Source organism: Ixodes scapularis, unplaced genomic scaffold (genome assembly GCF_016920785.2).
Source record: "Ixodes scapularis isolate PalLabHiFi unplaced genomic scaffold, ASM1692078v2 PGA_scaffold0__279_contigs__length_252992795, whole genome shotgun sequence".
NCBI lineage: Eukaryota > Metazoa > Arthropoda > Arachnida > Ixodida > Ixodidae > Ixodes > Ixodes scapularis.
In genome coordinates this window covers 43,422,634-43,448,374 of record NW_024609835.1, presented here as the reverse complement: position 1 = coordinate 43,448,374, position 25,741 = coordinate 43,422,634, and the positions used below count along the sequence as shown (strand labels likewise).

At 46.4% G+C, this 25,741-nt stretch overlaps 2 protein-coding genes across 7 annotated transcripts in view; one reads left to right on the top strand and one right to left on the bottom strand.

Moving 5' to 3' along the window:
* LOC8032811 (fibroblast growth factor 1) overlaps positions 1-25,346 on the bottom strand; it is a 48,274-nt gene extending 22,928 nt beyond the window's left edge. Inside the window, exon 1 of one of the 2 annotated variants that reach the window (XM_040205248.1) lies at positions 24,959-25,346. In XM_040205248.1, coding sequence (XP_040061182.1) covers positions 24,959-24,994 — 36 coding nt within the window. In that variant the 5' untranslated portion in view covers positions 24,995-25,346. Of the gene's footprint in view, positions 1-10,552; positions 10,742-24,958 lie in introns of those variants that run through there. The other variant, XM_040205249.3, reaches the window with a different exon arrangement.
* LOC115308810 lies at positions 10,528-15,547 on the top strand. 5 transcript variants are annotated; one of them, XM_042286832.1, is made up of 5 exons: positions 10,528-10,787; positions 11,474-11,524; positions 14,001-14,462; positions 14,524-14,693; positions 15,031-15,547. In XM_042286832.1, exons 3-5 carry the CDS (start codon positions 14,352-14,354, stop codon positions 15,428-15,430), a joined length of 681 nt encoding a protein of 226 aa, XP_042142766.1. In that variant the 5' UTR covers positions 10,528-10,787; positions 11,474-11,524; positions 14,001-14,351; the 3' UTR covers positions 15,431-15,547. The 5 variants fall into 5 exon arrangements, 4 of the variants coding, with proteins under 4 accessions (XP_042142766.1, XP_040061184.1, XP_040061185.1 ...); XM_040205250.3 differs by lacking the exon at positions 10,528-10,787 and adding an exon at positions 10,816-10,945; XM_040205251.3 differs by lacking the exon at positions 10,528-10,787 and adding an exon at positions 10,816-10,975.
* Positions 25,347-25,741: the final 395 nt, after the last annotated feature.

Here is a 25,741-nt window from a genome sequence, read left to right as displayed (position 1 = left end):
CTGTCCCGGTTCCAACGGATAAGCGAGCCCAAAAGCCACCTTACAGTGACGCATTGAAGAAGACGACGAATGGAGTCAAAGAAAAACACAGAGAACGTCGGCCACATGAAGACGCACCTGAGACAGCCAGAGGAATTCCATCAACTATGCAATTACTGAAATCAGCCCCTACCACTCAGACGACCATCCGACAACCTATGTCGGTATCATCAACTCCAAGGCGCAAACGACAAGAGCAGGCTGGTGACCTTGGTAGCGTCCTTATTCCTATGCTTTTTGCTGCTTTAAGGGCCATCATAAAAGCGATCCCTGATTCAGACAACCTACCAGAAGTGCAAGCCCTGCTCGCAATGGAATCCTTTTTGAAAGTAGGACCCTTCCACCGCTAGGAGCGGATGGCCTCGGCTCAAAGTCACAACTTCAAGAAACGTACACACGATAAACCCGAAATTCCAAGAATACTTCAGTGGAACGCTTGCAGCCTAAATCCCCGCCTTCCAGATCTTCAGAGGTATCTACTCTCCACTAGGATTGATATACTGGCGATTCAGGAACCTAACAACGATCCATCCAACTGCCGCCTGTCGCCCTACGTAGCCTATTACAGTTCTACAAAAAGGAAGGACTGCAAGCCACGATCTGTAGTCTTTGTTCGCGCCGGCCTTCCTCAATCGCCAGTAGACCTATCTTCAGTTTCGAAGAGTAGTGCTGAATATGCTGCTGTATCTGTTAGATACAAAAACGTGGACTTCACAGTCGTTTCAGTGTATGTCCCTCCAAATTGCCAATGGGATGTCGGAGAGCTTTCCGATGTAAAGCAGAGAAGCAGAGGCCTTCTTATACTCTGTGGAGATTTCAACACCCACAACAAGATATGGGGTGACCGCAAAAATACAAGAAGAGGGTTTGATCTTGATAGTATGACATCTTCACTTCATTTAGAGGCCCTTAATGACGGTGCGGAAACGTTCATCAGACCTGGAGTTGGCCGCAGTGTATTAGACCTGACGTTCCTGTCCCCGGATATATTGGCAGATTGGAATGCGCTAGCCGATTCCTGGGGCAGTGATCATATACCGATCATGATTACCAGCAAGTTTGCCAAAAAGACAAACAAAACTTACAGAGAGGTTCGAGTTACCAACTGGGATGTATTCCGATCTCACATGGACTTCGCTCTAGCTGGCAGCACGACAGAAGACACAACAGCCATGATTGCACGAGCCATTCAGCTGTCAACAAAGATCATTAGAGTACCATACACCCGGCCTGTTCCCGACCTCATGTACCTAAACCTAAGGGCTGCTCGACGCCACGCATAGCGACGAGCCCGAAAAACAGATGATCTGGATGATTGGAATGAACATCGCAAGGTCGATGCTAAATTTCGCCGATATACTAAGCGCCTCCAACGCCTACAGTGGAACCAACTATGTGAGTCGTTTGGTTCCCCATCGGGTATTTCGAGAGCATGGAGGATCGTCAGAGTCTTGAAGGATAAAAAGCAACCCGGGCATCCCGTTGCAGGATTAGCGCTAGCCCTAGGCCGTACTACTCAAGAAACCGCGGAGCTTCTTGCTGATGCGTTCGCTGCCCCAATTCCGCCACCACAGGGATTCAGGGACAAGCCTCCAGTTCCATTGAAAACAAATCCTTGCTCAGAAATGGACGCTGACTTCACCATCACTAAACTTGATGTTGCCCCCCGACGCTCGCGCCGTCGAACCGCTCCGGGACCGGACGGCGTAACGTTTCAAGCACTGAGAAATCTTTCTTTCCCGCATAGAGAGGCCTTACTGGAGTCTATCAACAACATATGGAGAACGGCAAAAATCCCTGCAGCATGGCTCACCTCTGTAGTGGTTCCTATCAGAAAGCAAGGAAAACCCGGTGATCGGATTGAATCCTACCGGCCAATTTCTCTCACCAGTTGTGTCGGGAAATTAATGGAAAGACTAGTACTTTCAAGACTTACGTGGCTGCTTGAATCCAAAGGAGCACTGCCAGATCAACTCTGCGGATTCCGACGAAGGAGGTGCACCTTTGACGCCATTGCTGATCTCGTTTCGAGCCTTGAAAATGCACGTTCAACTCACCAAACAGTCTACTGCATATTTTTGGACATATGCAAAGCTTTTGATGCCTTGCCACACCATACTATTCTGCGTCAACTTACACGGTACGGAATTGGTGGAAGAACATATGACTATATCGCCGCGTTCCTCACTGGCCGCGGCCTAACAGTAAGAGCTGCCGAATGTCTAAGCACTCGTCGGTCGGTGACCCAAGGCGTTCCCCAAGGAAGTGTACTGAGCCCGTTTCTGTTTAACCTTACCATGGCAGAACTTCCGCTATGCATAAACTCCGCAGAAACGTCCAGTACAACAGTTCACATGACGATATACGCCGATGATGTGGCAATTTGGTGTGTCGGTCCATCCAGACTGTCAAGGACCATCGGCAAAAGGCTTCAGAAAGTTCTTGACAGCACGACTTCTACTCTAGAAGAACTAGGACTTACTTTATCTACAAGCAAAACAGACTTCATTTGTTACCACCCTGGTCGACATCCAAACCGCAAAGTTGCAAATACGCCAACCATCAAAGGAATACCGATCCAAAGAGTCTCAACGTACCGATACTTGGGGATGGAAATAGATGACCACGTTACATGGAGACCCGAGATAAAACGACTTGTAACGCAGTGCACTAAATTATTAACTGTGCTCCGTCACTTCCATCGCCAGAAATCTGGACTGCCTCCTCAGGGACTTCTGATTCTCTATCGTGGCCTTATCCTCTCAAAAATGTTATACAGCCTACCTCTCATCACAATCAGGGCTCATAAAATGACCACACTCGAACGTTTTCACCGTATTGCCCTCCGTCAGTGCCTTGGACTGCCACGCTTCGCGGGCAATACGGCGACACTCGTAGAGGCCAAGGATCAAACAGTAGCTATGCACATAAGAATAAGAGCAATGAATCATATCACTCGTATGTATGGAGCACGATCTGCGACATCACTGCTGTCCAACATTGAAGAGCGTTTTGATTCGCAGATAGGTCGATGTGTACAAGAATTTAACTTACAAATTGGACCTCCTAATTGCCATCACTTTCCTCCGGCACCTTTCATAACCCAACCGCCATACATTGTAGAAGAAACGCTTCCTTATTTCCCGAAGAAGAATTCTATCTCAGCCACTGTCGGAAGGTCGCTTGCAGCTGACCAACTGACAAGCACGTACAATGGTTGGCTCCAAGTTTTTACTGACGCGTCAACGAATCCCACAACTGCAACATCTACAGCGGCATTCGTCATTCCCGATGCCGGAATCGAAGCATCACACCGCCTCAACTTCGCAACCATGTCAACGACAGCGGAGCTGGCTGCACTAGCAGCGGCATTAGATGCGCTTCACAACCTCAATCCTTGCAAGACTGTTATTCTCTCCGACTCTCGAAGTGCGTTATCCAATTTGGAAGCTTCAGACCAAGCTCCTTTTCTGGCCCAATGTGTGGCCGACAAGGCCCGAAAACTTTGCATGCGAGGGTGGCAGTTGGCTTTTCAATGGATTCCGTCACATATGGGTATCCCCGGCAACGAACGCGCCGATGCCCTTGCTTTAAAGGCACACAAGGAAGAAGAACCCAGTCTTTTCATCCCACGTTATTGCGAAGCGCGCAGACTGTGCAAATTAATTACCACAATGCGTCACCCCCATACAGAAGTTGCAAGCGGAAATCCTCCTCCATCGCTCCCCGAGTCAAAACTAACCAGATCAGATTCCATGCTGCTCCATCGCCTTCGTGCGAACTGCGCCTACACATCAACGACACTTCACAAGATCTCCAGGTCTAGTACACCCAACTGTGCCAAATGCAATGTCCCAGAGGACCTTGACCACGTCCTCCTAAATTGTTCTCACTACGGTCAAGCTCGACGGTCCTTTTTTACCACCATCCTAAGTGCCAGCACAACTGTGACTCAAAAGAACGATATCCTTTTTCCTACCGGAGGTCGACGAAGAAGAGAACTTGTTTATAAATCTCTTCTTGAGTACCTCAAAGCCACTGGACTTGCAACGCGCCTCTAGCCCACCGGCCCGCCACCTAGACCAGCCACGCCTTCTCGTCTCAACTGCCATCGACTAATCTGTGATTTCCATACCAGAAGACAGTTCTGCAGTGTCCCCCCTCCCTCAAGAAAATAGCCTCCTGATTCGACCCAACCCATCCAGAGATTGGTGACCAAATCACCCCCCAACCCCTCTTCTCTTCTTTTCTCACCCTCTTTCCCCGCCTGTGCGAGTCTTGCCTCTGCCCAAGGAGGCTAACATTACGTGCAGGCATCCCCTCTTCCCGTGTGTAACAACACTCAACAACAACAACAACGCGATGCGTTTTTGCTTTGCGTTTCAACGGTTTTAAAGAAGCCGGCGCATTTACAAAAAATTTGCCATTGGCTACGTAGAGGATATGCGGCTTAGATCAGGGGTCTCAAAAACGCGGCCCGCGACTCTTTGGAATGCGGCTCGCAAGCATCCCGCGGCTGCGCGCCCCCCTTCCCTAAAGCCCCTCCATCCTGGGAAAAGTGGTGCCATTCATTGCTGTGGAAATGTTTGAGACACACGCCGCGCGCCACTTCTGGGAAGAACATGGCGTCTGAAATCTAGCTCATTGCTACGCTGTGCCGTCATGATCTTCCCAAGGGCTGCACGTTGCGCGTGCCAAAGTAGCGCAAGGTGCGTCGTGCATCGACGCACCTTGCGCTACTTTTAAAACAGGAAGGGGCTTTACCATTCCCATGCCCTGATGCAAATCAACCGGAACGGCACTACGACTACAAGGCTACAAGTACGAGCTCTTTGCTCAAGAAGGCACCTCGACTGCATAAACTCTCGCTCAGCAGAAACAACTGCCGAAGATAAAACAATGAGCTTAGGCTTCTGGCGGTCAGAAATACCTTTAAACTGCAAGTATTTTTCTTATAATTTTGTTATAAAAATCGCCATAAGTTAAATCTGCCATATGAAGGCATTTTGACTATGCCTGTTCAGTTATAGTGAATTGTGCCACAGGTCAAAAACGGTGTGCTTGTTCTCGTTTTATTGAAAACTGCCAGAAGGTTCGTATTTTAAGTCTTTTTATGGCATCAGGTGGGGGCCCAAAGTAGTCGCATATGTAAATGAAAGCTAGAGATGGCAAAATGTTGAGCTTACAAAAAGCAGAAAGCACAAGGTTCCTTCTCTAGAAAATTTCTGCGGTGTCACAGGGACGGTCGCTGCTTTGCAACGTGAAACACCACTGCTGTTTGCGTTTTGTCACAAATTAGAAAAAAAAATATATCCCCCCCCTCCCCCTCCCCGTTGGGCCTCGTCTTTTCGGGGGTGAGCTATTCATGGCTCCCACACTCGAATGAGGTTGTGACCCCTGATATAGATTAACGGAAAAACGTGACGTGCGCTTTGTTTCAGGACTTGCTCATCACGGAATTTTGGTCGAGCTCCCGGGGTTCTGGGCCTCCTCTCTTTACGGTCTTTTTCGCAGTGTGCTCAAGGACAGGCATACATCTACGGGCTGAGCACTCGGAGCGAAGAGGAGTAAGAAAAAGCGAGAGAAGAAGCACTCTGGGTTGATGAGCCCGTTTTGCAATATAATAACCCATTGCGATCAACTTAGTGGATGCACCTCAGTGTTGATTAGAAGAATGAATTTGCTTTAAGTGCACATCTATTTTTGATACAAACAAGAAAGGCTTAAGTGCAGTCGTCTATTTTGTTATAAAATGAAGTTGAAATAATTTGCATTATTTGCGCGCGAGATGTAACATAGGCAATCTCTTCTACGGATAACGCTGGAAGTTGGCAGCTGATATACCTTCTGAACCCACAAACATTCATTCTCTCCCACTTCGTCGACAGTCTTAGCTGAAAAGTCGCATAATGTTTTCTTTGAGCTATACAAAAAAAAATGGGTTAGTTCCCTTCCCCCCCCCCCCCCCCCGACCCTTTTCATAGAACTAAAAACGCAAAAAAGACAGACAAAAAAAAAAAAATTTTGCGCATTTTCGCGTTAGTTTTCGGTGCTCGGTAGTCCGTGGGTTCTAGAGGGTTTTCCTTTTTATCTCTATTACTTATTCACAACTAACATGGTTCAGCCGAGATTGCGTTAATATGCTATAGTTTGAACTCCGAAGAAATTAAACTAGTGACTCCAAACCTACCCATACATTGTTGACGCAATAGTTGTGGTGGACGTCTTCAGAGTCCAGTACATCTACTGAAATGCAAGACATGTTTAGTATAGAAAGTGAAGTCACGGCACATGTAAACTGAGCTGGGTCCATGAAAGCCTTCATGTCTCCGACAAAATCGGCGACTTGCCCTTCACGAGGAGAGACACCATTCATAAGCAGAGTCGTCTTGCATTGGCATTGCTGTGCACTTAGAGAAATAACTCCGTTAGTTCTCTCCGGCGAGGGTCATGCGGCTCTCCGTTTATAGGCCATATATTCTGCGTTTACTGTCTGACATATCTTTCTTTTTTTTTCTTTTTTTTTTTTTGTGCGTTCATGCGAAATCCAAGAATCGATACGCTGTCTTTCTTCTTCTCTCTTTCTCTCGTTCTTTTCCTATTTTCCCATTTTCTTTTTCTTTCTTTCTCTCGCTCATGACTGAGGTCGTCTTTCCCACTCTTCTCCGCACTCTCTCGCTCTACGTGCGCTTATAAATCATGCACGGAGAGCGAAGTGATCGATGTGGTGTTGTTCTCTATCGAAAGCTTTATTTAATTATTCCCGAAACACAGAACTAATATCAATGTATCGCTCTTATATCATGGCGCCGGAAAAACCTTTCTACTGTAAATAAAGTTCTAGATTAAATCTCGCCAGCGTTTTCAGAATGGCAGCCAGCTATGAGGTATCGCACGCGCGCTAAAAATAAATAGTAGCTCTTCAGGTCGGCAGATTGTGTCGCCTCATTAGAATTTCTAGGAAAATCCAAGATTCTACGCAAGACTCCCGGTATAAAAAAATTTCTACGAAGTAGGCGAAGCATTGAAAGCTTGATCTTGGATGCGCGAAACATTACGTCGTTCATTCCATGAATTTTCTTTTCTAACATACACTTAAAAAAAAAAAAAAGTTTTGTACGTGTCATTTTAAGCATGCGTTTTTCAATTAATATGTTTGTGTAGAAATGTTGTACGCATTTTAATGTATAATTGCGAGAGCCCGTGGACACTGTTACGACGGCGGTCGAAATTAGGACGCTTTCGAAATTTCAGACGGAAAAAGTGATAGTAGCGTGCCCAGGTTATCAGTGTATCTATAGTATATGAACCTAAAAAGAAAAGTCAGAATGAGCAATTTGTTTTCTTTTTCTTTCTCTTTGTGTGTTGTGTTGAGGAAAAGGTCCAATAGAAGCAAGCACTGCTTACGTGCCTTCCTTAAGGCCGGTTCAGACACTTGCGTTTGAGTGCGTTTGACTGCGTTGCGTCGAGAACCGAAAGCGAGTCACCGACACATCTGTGCTTCGTATTAGGCGTGGAATCCAATTCAAGGAATCATCTTGGCACGCGATATAAGCAGCAGCGATGTCCTGGTTTGTCACAGCCGCAACGCAGTCAAACGCAGTCAAACGCAACTGTCTGAACCAGGCTTTACCGAAACAACCATCATCATGGCGTTTACGCGTACGGCATGCGAGTTGTGGAGACTCAAAGACGATCATAACGGTAGTGACCCTTACCTTCAAAGTTATATATTGCACGAAATGCATAATAGGGAATTGGCGAGGAAATTGGTGCGCCACGTGACCAATATTTTGCCTCTAAATTTAGCGGGAAAACTTAATCGTTTTATAGGTCAAGTGACGTCAATTTCCCCCGCTAAATTTAGCGGGGAAACTGGATTGGTGTCTAGGTCACAAAACGTGAATTTTCCCGCTAAATATAGCGGGTAACCGAATTGGTGTATAAGTCACGCGACATCAGTTTTTCGCTGAATTTAGCGGGTAAATCGAATTGATGTTTTGGCCCCAAGACGTTAATTTTCCCGCTACATTTAGCGTGGAAACTGAGTTGCCGTAATGTCACGTGCCGTCAATTTCTTCGTATTGGTCACGTGACGTCAGGTGACATTACGTGGCTCCACTTTCCCGCCAAATTTATCGGGGAAACTGAATTGGTGTATAGATAACGTGTCGTCAATTCTTCCGCTAAATTTAGCGGGAAAACCGAATTGGTCTGTGTGCCCCGTAACGTTAGGTCACGTGACATCAATTTTCCCACTAAATTTAGCTGAGAAACTGAATTCGTGGCGCGGCGGAGAAAAGCTCACCGGAAAAAAGATCACCGGAGTAAAGCTCACCGGAGAAAAGCTCACCGGAGAAAAGCTCATCGGAAAAAAGCTCACCGCAAAACCGGCAGATTCGGAGAAAAGCTCACCGGCCTTTGAGCGCATGCGGAGAAAAGCTCGCCGATTTTTTAAGTTTTAATTAGCTTAGCGGATTCTGCGTCACACGTGGCAATTTAAAACAATTCGGATTCGTCACTTCATTAAAAATATGTACTACCTTTGTAATATTCTTGAAGTTCATTGGCCATATTTACTAATTCCTCGGAAATTAGTAATCACCCATTTTGTATATTAGTGTGGACGCAAGTATAAAATCACAACATATATGACACCGGTAAAAAAAAAAAGACAACAATTCATTGACAGCTGACAGTGCGCCGTCGGTAGCTCTGTCAGATAAAAAGGTTTGTTCTTTACAAGCTAATATGAATAGCTCTCGGGAACCGCTTCAGCTCCAAAGATAGTGTAGTGCCTGATAGATAAGTAGGTGTTTGTCGATATAATCAGTGTCGGCTACGCTGTTTTCTTTCTGTTAATTTTACGAATAAAACTTTAGTTGTGAGAACAGCTTCGTCCTGTCGTGTTTGCATGTATTCACTCTGTCGTCATCGTTCGAGCGGTTTTCATCAGCGAGTTTTAGAATAGGGGGCCCCACAGCTTTGGGTGCCCCAAAGAGCTTGGGGCATCGCAATGGGCATGCGCAGAAGTTCTGCGCATGCGCACTGGGACGCCCCAAGCTGTTTGAGGCACCCAAAGCTGTGGGGCCCCCTATTCTAAAACTCGCTATTATGTATAACGTTCAACCAGATCGCCCAATTCGCTACCTTACAGAAGACTAGTTCTTATATAGGTCACGAGTAACAACGGTAACAGTGTGCAGCTCTGAAGGTTATGGGTGGCTCGCCGTAGAGGGGCACTATGACTATGACGGCGAGAAAACGTGCTTCCCCGTGGAAGAAAGAAACCTCGATATCCTATACTGACTGTTTTATCCTGTTTTCAAAGGTTAACAAAAGCTTCAAAGAGAATTTCAGGCACCGCGTTGTTGCGCATGCACTTTCGGATTTTCGACATTTATGGTTTTGATTTTTAGGTTTTAGGCAGACATAATTAAGTTTTCGAACTTTTTCTGCAGTTCTTCAAGTTCATAAAATCTTCAGTTAGGCTTTCGTTGCCTAGAGAGTAAACCACAGAAAACACTCGCCAGGATTATAAGTTTAGGAGAAATATACCCAATAAGCTTAAGAAATAATACAAAAAAGGACATTTTCTTTTTGACGTTGACGAATTTTAATGATAATTATTTGGTATGTTACGCATGATCCAACAGCCTCCATGTAAAAAGAAGAAAAAAATCGGTGAGCTTTTCTCCGCATACTCTCAATGGCCGGTGAGCTTGTCTCCGCATCCGCCGGTTTTGCGGTGAGCTTTTCTCCGGTGAGCTTATCTCCGGTGAGCTTTTCTCCGGAGAGCTTTTCTCCGGGATTCAAATTCGTGATGTCGATTTCCCCACTAAATTTTGCGCGAAATGCATGGACGGACGGACGGACAAAGTTTTGGGATTGGGCATATCGTTAAAAAAGCATTTTATGCTTTAAGACCCGTCCGTCCGTTCAAAGGCAACGGAACTGTTCTGAAGAGAGGGGAGAGGAGGGGGCAACATTTCTAAGATAACAAAGCCGTAGTGCTGATAGAGGTGTCGTCATCAGAGAAGGTCACCGCTGGGTACAGATCGGACACGACGATTGCGTCAACGTTCGGCTCAAACTTGACTTGAAGTCGAGCGCTGACCAGAACTCGTTTCCAATCCATGTCAAGCATTGGCCTTCTAGGCAGTGTTGGGGAGGGGGGGGGGGGGGAGGGGGGCACGGCAGTGGTGGTGGGGTGCCAGCGAGATTTTCCATCCGCTCCCCCATATTACTTACATCAAATTTCTGAAATGTCCGGAGGGGGAGCCGGTCGCCCCCCCCCCCCCCCCCCCCCTAGGCCCTCCCCCCCCCCCCCCCCCCTCCCCTGCTCCGACACCACTGCGTCCGTTGCGGGTGCACTTCAAAAAGCTTATCGCTCGACTATCCCGAAGCAATCGGTCTTCCGAAGTCGAACGCGCGAAATGACCCTCTGCCCGCAAGGCACGAGTCGATAAGCGCACACACGCTTCCGCTCGGCGACGTGACTTAGATAGCCTACCTCCCCGTCGTGGCGAGGACTCCGACGATTGCTGCGGGCTTGGATCTCCGCTCGACTCACGTAGCAGAAAGGAAGTCCGGGTTCACACGCACTGGGGGTTCCGACCCCAGGACACTCTTGGCCGTGTTGGACAAGTGGAGAGGTCGCGACTGACGCACGCAGTCTGTCCTCCCGTGGCCTCCTCGCGTGCAGCTCCGACCAGCGGCGACGTGACCGATAGCCGGGGCGCGGACACGTACGTGTATCTGGATCGCACGCACGCACGCCCGCCGGGTATACATACACAGAAGCGCCGGTCGAAACCTTCGCGCGGACACCCACCCGCCCGGCGTGTGGGTCGGCGCTATTTGGGACACGCGGGGCACGGACGCGGTGAAATTCGCTCGTTCCTCGGTGAGTGATATGCTCCCCGCCGCCAAGGGGGTATGCCGGAGAAGAAAGCGGGTTCTTTGTTTCCGATATAGCACCGGTGAAGCTTCGAGAGTTCATAGTTTATGTAGGGACCATCCCATGATCAGCTATGCTGCGAATTTTTTTTTTCCTCGAAAATCTTTTTGCACGATGAGTTATAAAAGTTGTAGGAAAAGTTGAGCTGGGTGTGACCTCCCCTCGAGTTTTCCCGTAAATCTTCGCAATATTTGAGCTTGCTTTAAATGTTCATAAGCTACCATAAATTGTGGTATCTTGGCAATGCCCTGACAACGTCCTTCCCGGTATTGATTACCCAATGCGTGCAAAAGGCATCAGTCGGAAAGGAAGCCGAGAGTTTGAGAATGTTCGTTAAGCTCCTCCCCCGCTAAAAACGGCATCGTGATTTTTTTTTTTTTTTTTTTTTTTTTTTGCCACTGAAGTTTTGCAGATTTTACGCAATTTGCGACAATAACACAAAAATACTGCCACACTGAAATGCCTATTTTTCAGGTTGGTGTCAGCTCCAGAATTACTTTCCGCGCGTGTAGTTACGTCGCAAAAGTAAGTATGATTTACTCACTCTTCTGTTTTTTGTCGCGTCTTATGTTAGCTGATGATTAGTCACGAAGCCCCACGCGTGCTGCGGCGATCTCAGCGCGCTGGATGTCCTCCTTTCTTTTTTTCTCTTTTTCCCTTTTAAACAAGCATGCCAGACTGATGCAGGTGTCAGTCTCTATATCGAGGACATGTATTTAGACAGGTGCCTGTGTGATCATCCTTGTCGTCCTCGCACAGTGTATGATCTTTCTCCCTGGGCCTCTGTTTAAAATCACACCTTTGTACCATTGTTTCCACCTTTTAATCAAAATTGCTGCATAATACATGGGCAGTGGGCGCTCCCAGCTCACTGAACCTCGTATCGTCCGGGGCTAAATTAATTATGGCCTCAAACCGGTGGCACCGGTTTTATACTGTTATACCTGTTGCTGTTGTTGCTGGATGGTCCATGGAGTATGTACCATAGAAACTTGAGGAATGGGGTGCTGGTAATTTGTTGGCACAAGTGAAAGGGCACCGGGTGGGCGTGTCTCATCCATGGTGAATTGATTTTATGTTGCAGCTGCCCTTGCTGTTCTGGTTGCTGTCTTTGCTGCTCTTGGCGCTGATGTAGCTCCTCACGTCGCTGTTCCTTGGGCTGTCGTTAGTAGTTGCGTTGTTGCTGCAGAAGTTGCTGAGGCTTTGTATGTTGTTCATGTAGAAGCTTTTGCTGCCTGGCACGTTCTTGCTCATGAAGTTGTCGCTGACTCTCCTGTTGGCGGCGCAGCTGACCCGAAATTCGTATTGGCACTCACGTTGCTGCTCCTGATGCCGTCTTAGCTCACGTTGTAGCTCTTTACGTGCTCACTGCAACTCAAGTTCACTTTGTTCCTTGGCTTCTTAAAATGTTATTAATGCTTTTGGTATTCGTACTCGGGCTGTGCTGCATGTCGTTGCTGCTCCATACGTTGAATGAGACGTCCATGTTTATATTGTTTACGTTGCCGTTGTTCAGCCTGGAGCCATGCTTGCTTTTGTAAAGCCCACTGATCGTGGATTCAATCTCCCGCCCCTGCCCGTTTCAATCTGGATGAGTATCGTACCGGTGGGCTGTCATGTATCACTATTGCGCGACGTACGTACGTTTAAGACGTCAGACAAGCAGCGGTATACTGCACTGGCTTTCATCTCCAACGAAGACACCAGACGCCCTCAGGGCTGACTAGCCTCCCGCTGTCTAAACATACACACTACAGAATTACAATTGATGGCTCCGTTGGTCGGCACTTTTTTACGTTGCAAAAAAGAATACCTAACGTGCCCATTAGTGACCGACCAGAGGTTCGCAACTTTGTCGGGAAAACTAAAAAAAAGAAGAAAGCTTAACTCCTATGGAAACGCAGCGAAGACACCGGTCTTCAAACTATAGCGCCCTATGGTTTGAAGACCGGTGGCTTCGCTGCGTTTCCATAAAACTTAAGCCTTTTTTTTTTTTTTACTTTTTCCTTAGGTAAGCTCGTTCTTTGCGAATTTCATAGAAAAATGCATCACCTGTAGCCAATGGTGTACAAAATCGGAACGTAATAGGTTAAGAAACCGAATTTTGCGGTCGATTTAAAGAGCCTGGCCGCTCTTTAAATCACCCAGTAGATAAGAAGAGCAAAAGCAAATGTTTGTGTGTATGTTTATACAGCCGGAAGTTAGTCTGCCTCAGTGGGCGTCTGGAGTCTCAGCTGTAGATAGGAATTTAGCCAGCGCAGTACTATTCCTAGCCTGGGGTCTTTAACGTGCATCACGCAGTAGTGATACACGACCGCACGCCGGTACTAGAGTGCCTTCATGTTCGCTTTGTACGATGCTCATCCAGGTCGAAACAGGCAGGGACGGGGATTGAACCCAGGATCCCTGGGTTCTGCAGCGCGAGCTTTCGCTCCACATGCTCCGAGCTGGTGTGCGCTAGACCACTCGGCCACCGACGGGGTTAGGCCTTTGACAGCAAAATCAAAAAGATATAAAAAAAATAAAGGATGTTTTGTTTGCTGGCCCAGTGGCCTTAAGTCAGACTTCTGTAAGAACGCTAGTGTAAAATCCTTGACATTCGTCTTAACAGCGACAAAGAAAAATTGGACGAGAGTAAAGAAACATACACGACAGGACGGCGCTGACCTAACTAGCCCAACACGTCACATTGCTGCCTTGACATTCAGACTACCCAAGATTATTTCTCTCACCCCTTTAAAATTGTTGGAAAGTGGAGCTGGAGGTCAATGGGGTTCAATTGGCTCGGGCTAAATTACATTAATCTCGCCAGACCATATTTCCCCCGTACGTTATCATCAAAACGCGGCAGAAATTTAGCGTTGGGTGTGCCCTTGATATTGTAAGCAGCGAAATCGTAGGTTACGTCAATGAAACTTCGAGTGCCTAGATTTCTTATTAATTGACCATGGTATATTTTTGATGTTGTTATTTTTAATAGTTTCACTTTTCTTTTAATTAGCCACTTTGGAGAGATGGCACACGGGAATGAGGAAGCAGCCACCCCGACTCCCGAAGACCTCACCAGCCTCTTGAATGTCGCCCTGTCATGAACAGCTTCTCAGGCGAAGTGCTGCACCTGCCCAAGCACTGAAGATGTGCCGCGCACACTTTGAACTTAGTGGCGACTGAGAACGTAGACAAAAGATGCACGATCAGCACGTATACCGTCAGATGGCAACGGCCGTGCTTGGAACACTGAAACTTATTTGGAATAAGCAGGGCCAGTCCACCCGAACAGCAAAAGTCATAAAAAAAAACAAAAAAACTAGGGAGATATTTTTCGGTTCCTAACACTACTCGCTGGAATTCAATGAAGTCAGTTGAGGAGGCCCCGAAGGACAAGATAGAGGCTGTCTGCGACGCCCTCGCACTGCCGCGTCTACAAAAAGACGATCAGAAGTTAATCGAGGAGTATTGCCAGGTATTTCCAAAAGCTCTCTCACGTTTTTGCGATAGTTTTAATGTGTTTTGTTATTCCTTAGACCATGAAAAGAGTTACCAAGGCGCTCGACATCCTACAAGGTGAACGGTACATGTTCATGGGCGCTTCGGTGCCGACATTAATGGCGTTGATGCGGCAGCTACATTCACAGCCTACGCTAAAGTTTAGCAGCTCGCTTGCAGACACAGTGAAGATCGCAGTGATGTCGAGGTCAGTTTCTTATTCTTTGGAAAATGTACGACCTCTTTGTTAGCGCCTTTTGGTAGAAAGTTACGTCTGCCGGGCAGGCTCATTCACGATTATCAAGACAAGTGCTGTCCACAATTTCATTAAATTATAAGCAAAACAGTTGCAATTATTTATTACATATTAGACTTAAAGGTCCTTGGCCACAATATTCCTACCATTGTTTCATTAAGGCACGTATCATAAGGCGAATACCGTGGACGTAACAGCTAGTGGACTTGAACTGCGACCCGCTCGTGAAACGTTTGTTTTTAATTTTTAATGTTACACATGTGAGGAAATTTTTTTATTTCATTCGTAGATTTTCTGAAGACCTCAGGTCCGACGAGCTCCTTCTGGATACAGTGGTGCATCCAAATTTAAAATTTCATGGATTCATGAAGCGCAGAAAACGCATTCTATGCTTCTTGAAGAGGAACGTAACGCACTGCGCCCTTCCGAGGAAGCTACACGGGAGCCAACAAGCGATGAAGACGACGACGACGACGACTCCTTCTTGTGACTGCGTCCTAATGTTAAATTTACCAGTGAAGCACAGCAATGGAAGACTGACACCTCATCAACGGCGTTATCTAGCCTCAACGACTTTCCCAGCATTGAGATGTTTTTACGCCTCAATGCCGCACTTCCTTCTAGCGCACCTGTCGAACGTATTTTCAGCAAGGGGCGGGAGATTTTCAACATCAAGAGGGGAAAGCTGAGCGACAAGAACTTCGAAAAGCAGTTGCTGCCTCGATACAACATGGAGTAAATAACAACACGGCGTTTAAATATATCTCGAAAAGTTTAGAGTTTTCAGAAATTCCCAAATAAATGTAAGTGTACCTCATTTTGTTTTGTCATCCATGCCTTCATAGTTGCATACACATATGAGTATCTTGAAAATAACTAAGTTACTCTGCCCAAGTAACTGTAACGCGTTACTTCTATTTTAAGTAACTGTAACTGTAACTTAAATACATTGTTCGGAATGTAACTATAATTAAATACTTTTAAAAAGTAACTTACCCAAGACTGGTTATAAACCATCAAGAACATCACAGTCATGAGGCAGCCTGCTTGTAGGTATTGTAAAAACGTTTATTGTGATGCCGCCTTCTGACCTGAAGGCCTTAGGCGGAATATTTCTTCCTCTTCGTCTTCTCATCAAACGAATTTTTATAGACAAGCGTTTAATTGTCGTAAGCCAGAAATATATTCAATCGGCGCATTACAGTTATTTTAAATACTAAGTAATCTGGCCCACATTTTGAATCACAGTGGTCGGAATAGTTGTTCAGGGAGTCTCAGACAGTGTTGGGCAGGGCAGTGTGGTGTCGCACGCGGCTAGAAACATCCATTGCTCATTGGCGAGAGCGAAGGGCGTAAGAGGGCAGCTCTCTAGCCGGGCCATAGAAGAACATGGCAGGGCATCACCGTGCAACTCACTTAATCTTATTTCGCAACACTGATTGCGGGCACTTGTAAGAACGCAAGATAAGCGATAGGAAACGTCATGGGTTGTGGTCCTGGCTGCTTAGTTGCGAACTGCAGGTCTCATTGTAGGTGTAATAAGCACAGAAGCTTGAAGTCGTCGCCTTCCCAAACCTTCATCGTCAAAGTTCACCGCCTCACATTACTCTTATTTCAATAGATGAGTAAGAAATTAATCCAAAGCCGACCTAGGGATCCTTTTGCCCACCGTGCGACAGTTTTAGTAGCGCACGTCGCGGGGAAGGGGTTTATTAGATTTTTTTTCTTCCCGAGCGTCGAATTTGAGTCATAACAACTGGCTTTCTATTACATCACCGAGATTCCCGACCACCAAAAATGGGTAATGACGAATTAACCCCAAGACAGCTTTTTGAACCCATAACAGGGTTGCGTATAAAACTCAACCAGAACTGCTGGCCATGGTACGAAGAGTAGCGAACAGCGCTGGGGAACAGAACAGGGAGCGTGCTATTGGTGATGGTGTGGACTGCCTGAAAGAATCCGTGAGTCGACGCCCTATAGGCAAAACCACCTTTTAAGAAGGTTGTAGATTTTTCAAGCTCAACGAACTCTCGGTTGTGCAGGCCGATAAGGAAGGGGGATTTGTTGTAATGTCGAAGGGCCAATTCCAGGAAAAAGCATTGAGAGCAATAGATAAGAACTTCAAAGAAGTTAAGTTTCGACAAAAGTCTCAAAAATCAGCGGCTGTTGAGTTGCTAAAGGGACTGAACCTAGACATGTTAAGGAAAGCTGTAGACAAAGCAGAAAGTGGAGTTTTGGAAATTTTTTTCGCGGGAAAAACACACAAGGCTGAGTGTCCTTTCCGAGCCATTGTGTCAGAAAAGAACACTTGGCAGGTTCAGATCAGTCGGTTCTTACAGCGCCATTTGGACACTCTTGCGCTAAAAGACCCTTTTTTGGTGCAAAGCTCGCTAGAAATAGTCAATGAACTTAAAGAAGGTTTTCAAAATGCTGTCACTGCAATATCTGTGGATGTTGAGGACTTATATTATTCCGTTCCTCACGATGGACTTCTCAAGGCTGTTCGGGATAATATCAACGAGTCTGGAGAAATTAGATTTCAAAGTTCCGCGGGCGTTAGCAGCGATCATTTTTTGGAGCTGCTAGTCTTTTATCTTCAGTCGACTGCCGTCAGTTTTGACGAGAGATATTTTGTACAAAAGTTTGGTGTGTGCATTGGGTCGACAGTTGCCCCTGTTTTGTGTAACATTTTTTTGGCATCACTGGACCGGCAAATTTCAGATAGACTTGCAGATCTCCATGTTTTAAAGACGTATAGATACGTAGGTGACTATTTATTAATTTTAGATACAGACTCGGGTTTGGAGAAAACGGTTGAGAAGATTGTCGGACTGTTTAGGGAGGTGTCAGGCGGACTTAATTTTACCTGGGAATTGCCTGTGAATAACTACATTCAGTTTTTAGACATTTTGATCCTTTTTTCTGAAGAACATGTCTGTTGGCAGTATTGTCCGCGCACTAAGAAAAGCCTGGTGTTGTTTGAAAGTGCTCACTCTAAACTGGTAAAGAGGGGTATAGCCTTGACATGTCTAAGTGCGGCTCTGGAAAAAAGTTGGAACCACCAGATGAAAATCAGTTTTGAACGACAATCAAAAAGGTTAACAGACGCGGGGTACCCCCCTAATCTAATCTCTAGTTGTTGTGAGAGCCTCCTCCAAAAGCTAAAAAGAAGTAAAAAAGGCACCGAGGCACGTAAAGAAAAGAAACGAGTGCAAGTCATTCCGTACATGCATACCCTATCTCATAATCTAAAAAAGGTAGCTGGTAGATACGACATTAACGTGGTTTTTTCTGCACCGTGTAAACTTGCCAGGATATGTCCGATGTTGACAAGGCAGAAAAAGGCACCGTGCTCCAAGAAACACGCGGTGCAATATACTGCGTGTGTCACCAATGTGGTGTACGAGATTCCCTTTAGTTGTGGCAGAGTCTACATTGGGCAGACTGGGCGCTGCTTCAATGATAGAGCACGTGAACATAATTTGTGTCTGCGCAACAACGCGGGGGGCCATCTCGCTGACCATTGTGGGCGATGTGGATGCAAACCTGACCTGACTGGCACAAAGTTTTTAAGAAAGGCAAAGGAAAAAACGGAAAGAGAAATTATAGAGGCATTCTACATAAAAAAGAAAGAAAACAATTGCGTCAGCGCTCCGTCTTTGTATTTGCTCCAGAGTGAGATGGTGTTTCTGGAAGGTTGGCTATGATTGTCGCGATTGAATCCGATGTGGTTTGGGCAATGTGTATATATAGGTGACAATGGTGTTAATAAAAACCAGTTGAGAGTGAAGCGCCTGTCCTGTCGTCCGTGTTTCTTTATTGTCCTCGTTTGTTCGCGCTTTTTAACCTTTTACTCAATAACCTGCAGCAAGTTTGCAGGCGAACAAGAACATCGACCAGAGGCCCTAAGCTGGGGCCCTAATCTGGACACTTGGCGAAAAAGTCGGCGAGAAATCTGGCGGCTCTGATTGGCCGACGCCGCACTTGACCTTGGCGCCGGCAATCATAGCCGTCAGATTTCTCGCCGTCTTTCTCGCCAAGTGTCCAGATTAGGGCCGCTGGACGCTTGGCCAAAACGACGGCGAGAAATCTGGCGGCCGCGATTGGCCAACGCCACCCTTGACCTTGGCGCCGGCCAATCATAGCCGCCGAATTTCTCGACGACTTTTCCGCCAAGTGTCCAGATTAGGGCCCCCAGATAAAGGAAGAAAGAGGCCGAAGGAGCAGGTGGACAGAGACGTTCTCATTGGTCGGGCACGAGTGACATCTTTCTGACGACTGACTCGACGTCACGCCCACTTTCTCTCCCCGATGTCTCCGTCTTGCTCCGACAAAAACCATGTCCAAACCGAAAAGCGGAACGAAGCGTTTCCGCTTCCCGCGTTTTGGCTGGAAAAGTGCACGCTTTCCGTTTTTGGTTTGGAGACCCCTTTACCATTTCAATAACCTGTCTCGCAACCACAGGGGTGAGGCGAAGCGTCCGAAATGAAAGAAAAGGTTGGTCAGTAATGGCCGCGCACCCACTGAAAATCGTCCACGTGTAAATGAATAAATCAGCGCCAACCTAAAAAGTTTTCTAAAAACGGCCATAAAAAAGTTAAGGAATCTGCTATTACGTTTATTGCTGACTTTAGACAAAACGTAGCAACATTTACTGAAATCAAATGCTGCTAAGTTTGCAGATTTTATATTAATTCTCCTGTTTACACTAAAGTTACATGTAAAGTAGTAAAACAAGTATTAAAACTTCCCGTTTATGTTTAAGGAGGATTAATTTTTTTACTGCAATATGCAAACGAGCATATAAGGGGAATTCACTGGACGCGATATCTGAGGACGATATTTCGACCGCAAGCTCAAAACGAGCTCACGTTAATAGGCTACTATATAAGATCGGCAATCTTGATGGTGCGGAATGCACGTTGCAAAAGAACTGCGGAAACTCGCTATCAGCACGCGCTCAGCACTTGCAAACGCAGCTTTGGCCGCCAATGAATGCTCTCTATATCGAGGTCTGTCTGCCAGAATAACGGATACCATCATGATGTTTAAGCCCTGAGAGTGGGAAGGAAACTTGAAGAATTGAGGCGCTTGTCGGTCCCCCACCTTTCTTTTGTTTCTTCTAATATATCTCCAAGTTTCCTCCCCAGTCTTAGAATTTAAACATCACAATTAATACGCACCAGTTCGCCAGCACATTGACCATTTTTTCACGGATACCACGCGTTAACTTAACACCTAAAGGCGGTGCATTTGTACCACGAAACAATGTTTGCCTATTTTTCGCCATTTTCGTTCATTTTAAGGCGAGCCTTGCAAGAAATGTTGAGCATACATTTTTGCAAAATTCAGCACACATGTTGACGTTATATACCAATGAATAACTGTTGCAAAAGTTTCAGACGTAAAAACCGAGCAATTGTCGTGGAAATTGATCGCGCATTTCCTCCCGTGAAGCCTACTTTGCAATCTAAAATTAACCTGAAAATGCAAGAAAGGGCCACGATATGCAAAGGAAGCACTCTTTGTCTACACATCCCAATAATTTGAAACAAATCGGTCACATCCTAAACCCTGCCCATTTGTACTACCAAACCATGTCGACCGAAAACGCCACTTTTCCCACAGTTTTCACAGTGGTAAACTTTTAATTTACTCATACTTATTTGACATCACGATGAAGAACATTTCCTCTTCTATAGAGTGGCATATATTAAATATTCTTAGGGAGCGACCAAGCGTTATAATAGCGATTCAAAACACCGGCTTATTTCGTAATTTTTCATGGCCGCCGTGGAGCCTCAATCTTAAAAAACGCACTATAAAAAGAAAAAGGAAAAAAATGAAAATTCTTGCAAAGCTAAAATATAAAAGAGATAAAATAAATCAATTATATTTACAACTACTGAAATTATTTAAAAGTTAGAATTACGGCCATATGTCACAGCGAAAAATATTTCGCCCATGTGGGGATTTTCAAAGCGTGCGGGGTTTAGGCACTGAGCCAGTGAATTTTCTTTCGCAGAAATTGTGCCCCGCGCGTTCAACAATGCGCGAGGCTCAGGCGAAAGCCGATGATCTGTTGCGCGCAAGCGAACGTATACATTTTGTTTTCTTCTCCAAGCTGCTTACCTACACATGCGTGTTTATCGCGACGACTCAGCATTCTTCCGCGCAAAAACAAAGCAAGAAAAAAAAAATAAAAGCTCGAACAATGTTCTTGGAATCTGGCCTATCAGCCCGATAGCCTCTGACGGACCTTTGTGAATACGCGAGGAGGACGATCCTCGTGCCCTAGCTGGTTTCCGCGGCATTAAAACATAAAACCGAAAAGCAGAAATAAAAGAACAGGAATATATATCCGTTCGTCATAAACTAAAGCTGTCTGCCATAACTTTGCCGCTAGAAATGTAAACATTGCGAATGCCTGTTTTCGTAGGCGCCCGAGTCGCGGTACCGCTTATTTACTCTGCAGAAGGAGGCAACTTGCGAAGCTCCACTGAGCGCGGCGCGTCGCCTGTTGAAATTTTCCAAGGAAGCTGATTTCCAAGTACAACGCGTCGAATTGTTCTAAGAAATATCTTTTTTTTTTTTCCTTATTTTCTTTAAATTGTTGTAGGGGCTTGCTGGTGTCAATTTGCAACGCTCGGACGTCGTCGTACTGTCCTAGCACGCTGTGGACAATGCGCTTTTTCTTTCGTTCTTGGAAGAACAACCTGTTAACATTAACAATGCTAATACTGAGTCGTATTTTAGCACAAACACTGCATCAAGTTATTTTTATTTTAGAAACCACATTCATCATGCTATCATCAAATATGTAGTAGCTCAAGAAAAGGTAAATATTTGTGGCCGTTTGTTGCCGCTTTCTAAAAATGCAAAGCTTAAAGCATTTTTTTTTTATGAGCCCACGCTAGTATTTTTTTTTTATTAGGAAGTGAAGTCTAGAATCTAGAGTTGGGATAATTTATAGACCGTGAGTCAGATTAAACTCTGGTGATTTCATTTTACTGATTCCATTTCATTCGGCTATTCAATCTAACATAAAAACGTAATAGGTGTTAACACGTTTGCTTCCTTGAGAAATATCACTCGTAGACATCTAAGATTACAAATTATGTTCGGCGTTTATATTAATTATATGTCAAAAAACAAATTAGTCGTTAGTTGTTTATACAGCAAGAGTTTAGTCTGCCAGAACATGGCGACATTGTTACCCACTGTAGATAAGCAATTTAACCAGTGCAGTACAACTGCTAGCCTGGGGTCTTTAACGTGCACCACGCAGTAGTGATACACGACCGCACGCCGGTACGATGCTTATCCAGATCGAAACGGGCAGGGGTGGGGATTGAGCCCAGGATCTCTGGGTTCTGCAGCGCGAGCTTTCGCTCCACGTGCTCCGAGCTGGTGTGCGCTAAACCACTCGGCCACCGATCCCCCTTTATATGTCAGCTGTATCAGTCAATACGCCCAGCGCCGCCACCCAAGAAAGACAACGAATCAACTCCTTGGCGCGAGCCCAACGGCACGTGGATTAAACAGAACGCTTTCACCTAAGCTCGCAATCGGTCGCACAATCTCTTCCATCCTCAAATCGGAACGCGCTACACCAGCTATCTTGTATGTGAGTGCAGAAGTTGATTATAGACACCGCCGTCAAGGTGGTGCCGCATTTCTGATGATATGCTATCTCAGTGGTTCTCGGCCATTGATGTTTCGCGGACCTCTTGTGGATGGGCAGAGATGATGGAGGACCCCATTTGTGGTGAAAGAAAGAGAGGTTAATTATGATAATGATTTAATAAATGGATATAACTAAGTGATAGTATGATATAGACTTCTCCTATTAACATATACACGAGAAAACTCACCCGAAAATTGGAACTTTTGTTCAACATCTAAGAAAAGACAAGTTTTATTGCCGGGCTTCACTGATGAGGTCACGGGCTTCGCGGACCCTTAGAATGACTTCTCGGACCCCAAAAGGTCCGCAGACCCCCATTTGAGAACCACTGTGCTATCTGATGATACGCAAGTACACTTTTTGTCTGCTTGCGTTATTGGTGTTTACCACTAGACTTTCTTTTTTTCATGTGTGAGTTGCTTTATGTAGAAAAGAGATCGATAAATGCAAACTTTATCTTCTTCGTATATAAAAAAATATACTAAGTTGAATTCTATCCAAGATAAACGCTGAAAGTTAGGTAAATCTTGAGCGTAAGCGAGAATTGTATCGCGTGATGAGTTTAAATGCCTCACCATATATTACGTATGCGCTGTGCGCGAATTCCTTAGACAGGTGCGGCAATCTTGAAACCACAGGGATGTTCCGCCGTGCTTACAACCGGCACGCGTGCGGTCTCGTCTTAAAACGAAAGATACGGCGGGACACGCTGCGGAAAACCTTCGGTCCGCAAGACTCTATAGTATACTAAGCAGCATCTGGCGTGCTGAAGGTTCCGTTTTCGTGGGCGCTAACTGCAATCGTTAAAGCAACGCTCGAAGAGATTCTGTGCATTTCTCTCGCAATCATGTCCCCGCTATTTTTAGCTAACCACAATGCTCTTTTTTTTTTTTTTTGAGGGGGGGGGGGGGGGGGGGGGGTTAAGTATGTCGTTTACAAGCCAGCTCGCCTGAACTATTTTTCATATCATTTCACTGGAATGTCGTTTATCTTTCCTATATTTCATTAACGGTTTTTACCCTAATAAGAACCAAAAGAAAATTGGGTTGTGTGTATGTTTATACAGCCTAGAACTTAGTCTGGCTCAACAGGCGACTTGTCTCCCGGCTGTAGATGAGAAATTTAGCCAGTGCAGTACAACCGCTAGCCTGGGGTTTTTAACGTGCACCACGCAGTAGTGATACACGACCGCACGCCGGTACGATGCTCATCCAGATCGAAACGGGCAGGAGTGAGGATCGAACCCAGGATGCCTGGGTTCTGCAACGCCTGCTAATAAGAACCATTAGTACAGAGTTCCGTTTATTTTAGTCGCCAACATCTTAATAGACACTTCAATTGAATCTTCGTGTTTAAGATGCACAGGACTGGCCACACCGTGCGTTTCTTAAGCTGAATTTCATATGTATTAAAAACAAAAATGCGCTGCGTTTGCAAGCCCGGACTTCGGGCGCCGCCATCTTGCTGCTGATATGGGTAGATCGTCTGATAGTCAAGCATTGCTGAGGCGTACCCAGGACCTCAGTAATGCGTGACTATGAGACGACCAAGATGGCGGCGCCCAGAAGCCGCGCTTGCAAACGTCTAGACGCGTGGACGGTGTTTTAATATTGTCCGTCGGGCTCTGCTGAAAGTCAGAAGTTAGTCCTTGTTCTTCGTTGTGCTTCATTACTTGAGCGCGGAGTGCGTCCTATAAATATCGAAAACGTGACCTCCCCCTTCCGATAGATAACCCCAATGGCCCGCACCATTCGGCTCCAGCTGGACTGCCTCAAAGTGGCGACAGACGAATGAAAATCCGAGATAGCGAGGGGAAATCGGTTTAATATAGCGCACTTGGCGCGCATTATGAATAGCGATCTGAAGGGATGCCGAGACACAGCATTTCGGTAACACCAGCTGGCCGCTGTTACGTCAGATAGATACTTAATTGGGGTTGTGGGGATATTTATACAGCGTGTAGTTGGTCTGCCATTTAAAGTTGCGACGAGTCACGCGCTGTAGATGAGCAATTTAGCCAGTGCAGTACAACCGCTAGCCTGGGGTCTTTAACGTGCACCACGCAGTAGTGATACACGACCGCACGCCGGTACGATGTTCATCCAGATCGAAACGGGCAGGGGCGGGGCTCGAACCCAGGATTCCTGGGTTCTGCAGCGCGAGCTTTCGCTCCACGCGCGTCGAGCTGGGTGTGCGCTTCAGCCCACTCGGCCACCGATCCCCCCAGATAGATACTTCCGCGCTCAAAAGACAGCGTTTTCTCTTAATTTGGGAATTTTCTACGACTCGGAATATATAACAAATTGTTGTAACAAAAGGGTAAGGTATAAAAACGTGTTTGACAAATAATAAGAGCGTAAATACCACGTGACATTATAAACGTGCTCTGTGTGACATAGAGGCAAACAGGTGGCTAGAATATTTCGAAAAATATAAACAAAATAATATACTCTGTCTATTAGCGAGAGTAAATTACAAATGCAAGCTCGATCAAACCACAAACAAAGGTAAAATGTATGCAACGTACCTCTTGGACGTCTTCTTTCTCCTGTTCCTGTTCCATTTGTAATCCTCGTCGACCACTGGGAGCGTCAGCACGAACCGGAGCTTCGACGCCTCCAATACCTCTCCCGTGAACGCCAAAACACCAACATCGTTCGAGGGTTCGAACCGCAACAAGTCGTATACAATTCCCAAGTCCCTTCTTAAAACAGGGTACAGGAAGCCGACGCCTCGCGCAACACGCTCCGAATCTTCACTGCGCGCGGGAACTCATGTCCGGTCGCGGCCTCCGCTTGGCTCGTGGTCGACACGTCCTTGCCTCTTCCCACGAGTCGGACGACGCTCCGACACCGCGAGCATCACGGCGGGCCGGCCTCGAGACGGCTGGGACTCGGACGCAGCGAGTCTTCTCCCATGCGCCTGTCCACGCGGGACTCGTCTAGGGGTGAAACGTAGCGCGGGTCCCCCAAAAGTGAACCCGTCCCGTTCTGGGATCCGTCTCGGGCGTGCGCAGTTCGCCCAAGTCGTTGCCGTCGACGACCGACGCCGTCCCGACAAGAGACAACGCCACCTAGAAGAGAAGGCCTGCGCCTGACGTCATCACTAGTGCTTCCCCGACCCGCCCCGAGCGGCAAACGCGGCGAAACTCGACGAGAAAAGCCGCAAAGTGCTGACGCAAGCTAGGCGGCGCTGTATGAGCTGAATGGATTTACCGTTGATGACGTTCGAAGGAGAAAGGAGGAGGCCTTGCCTTCTATACGTGGTCTTGCGAGCCAGCTCGCACGTACGCGGCTCCGTACTGCTTCTC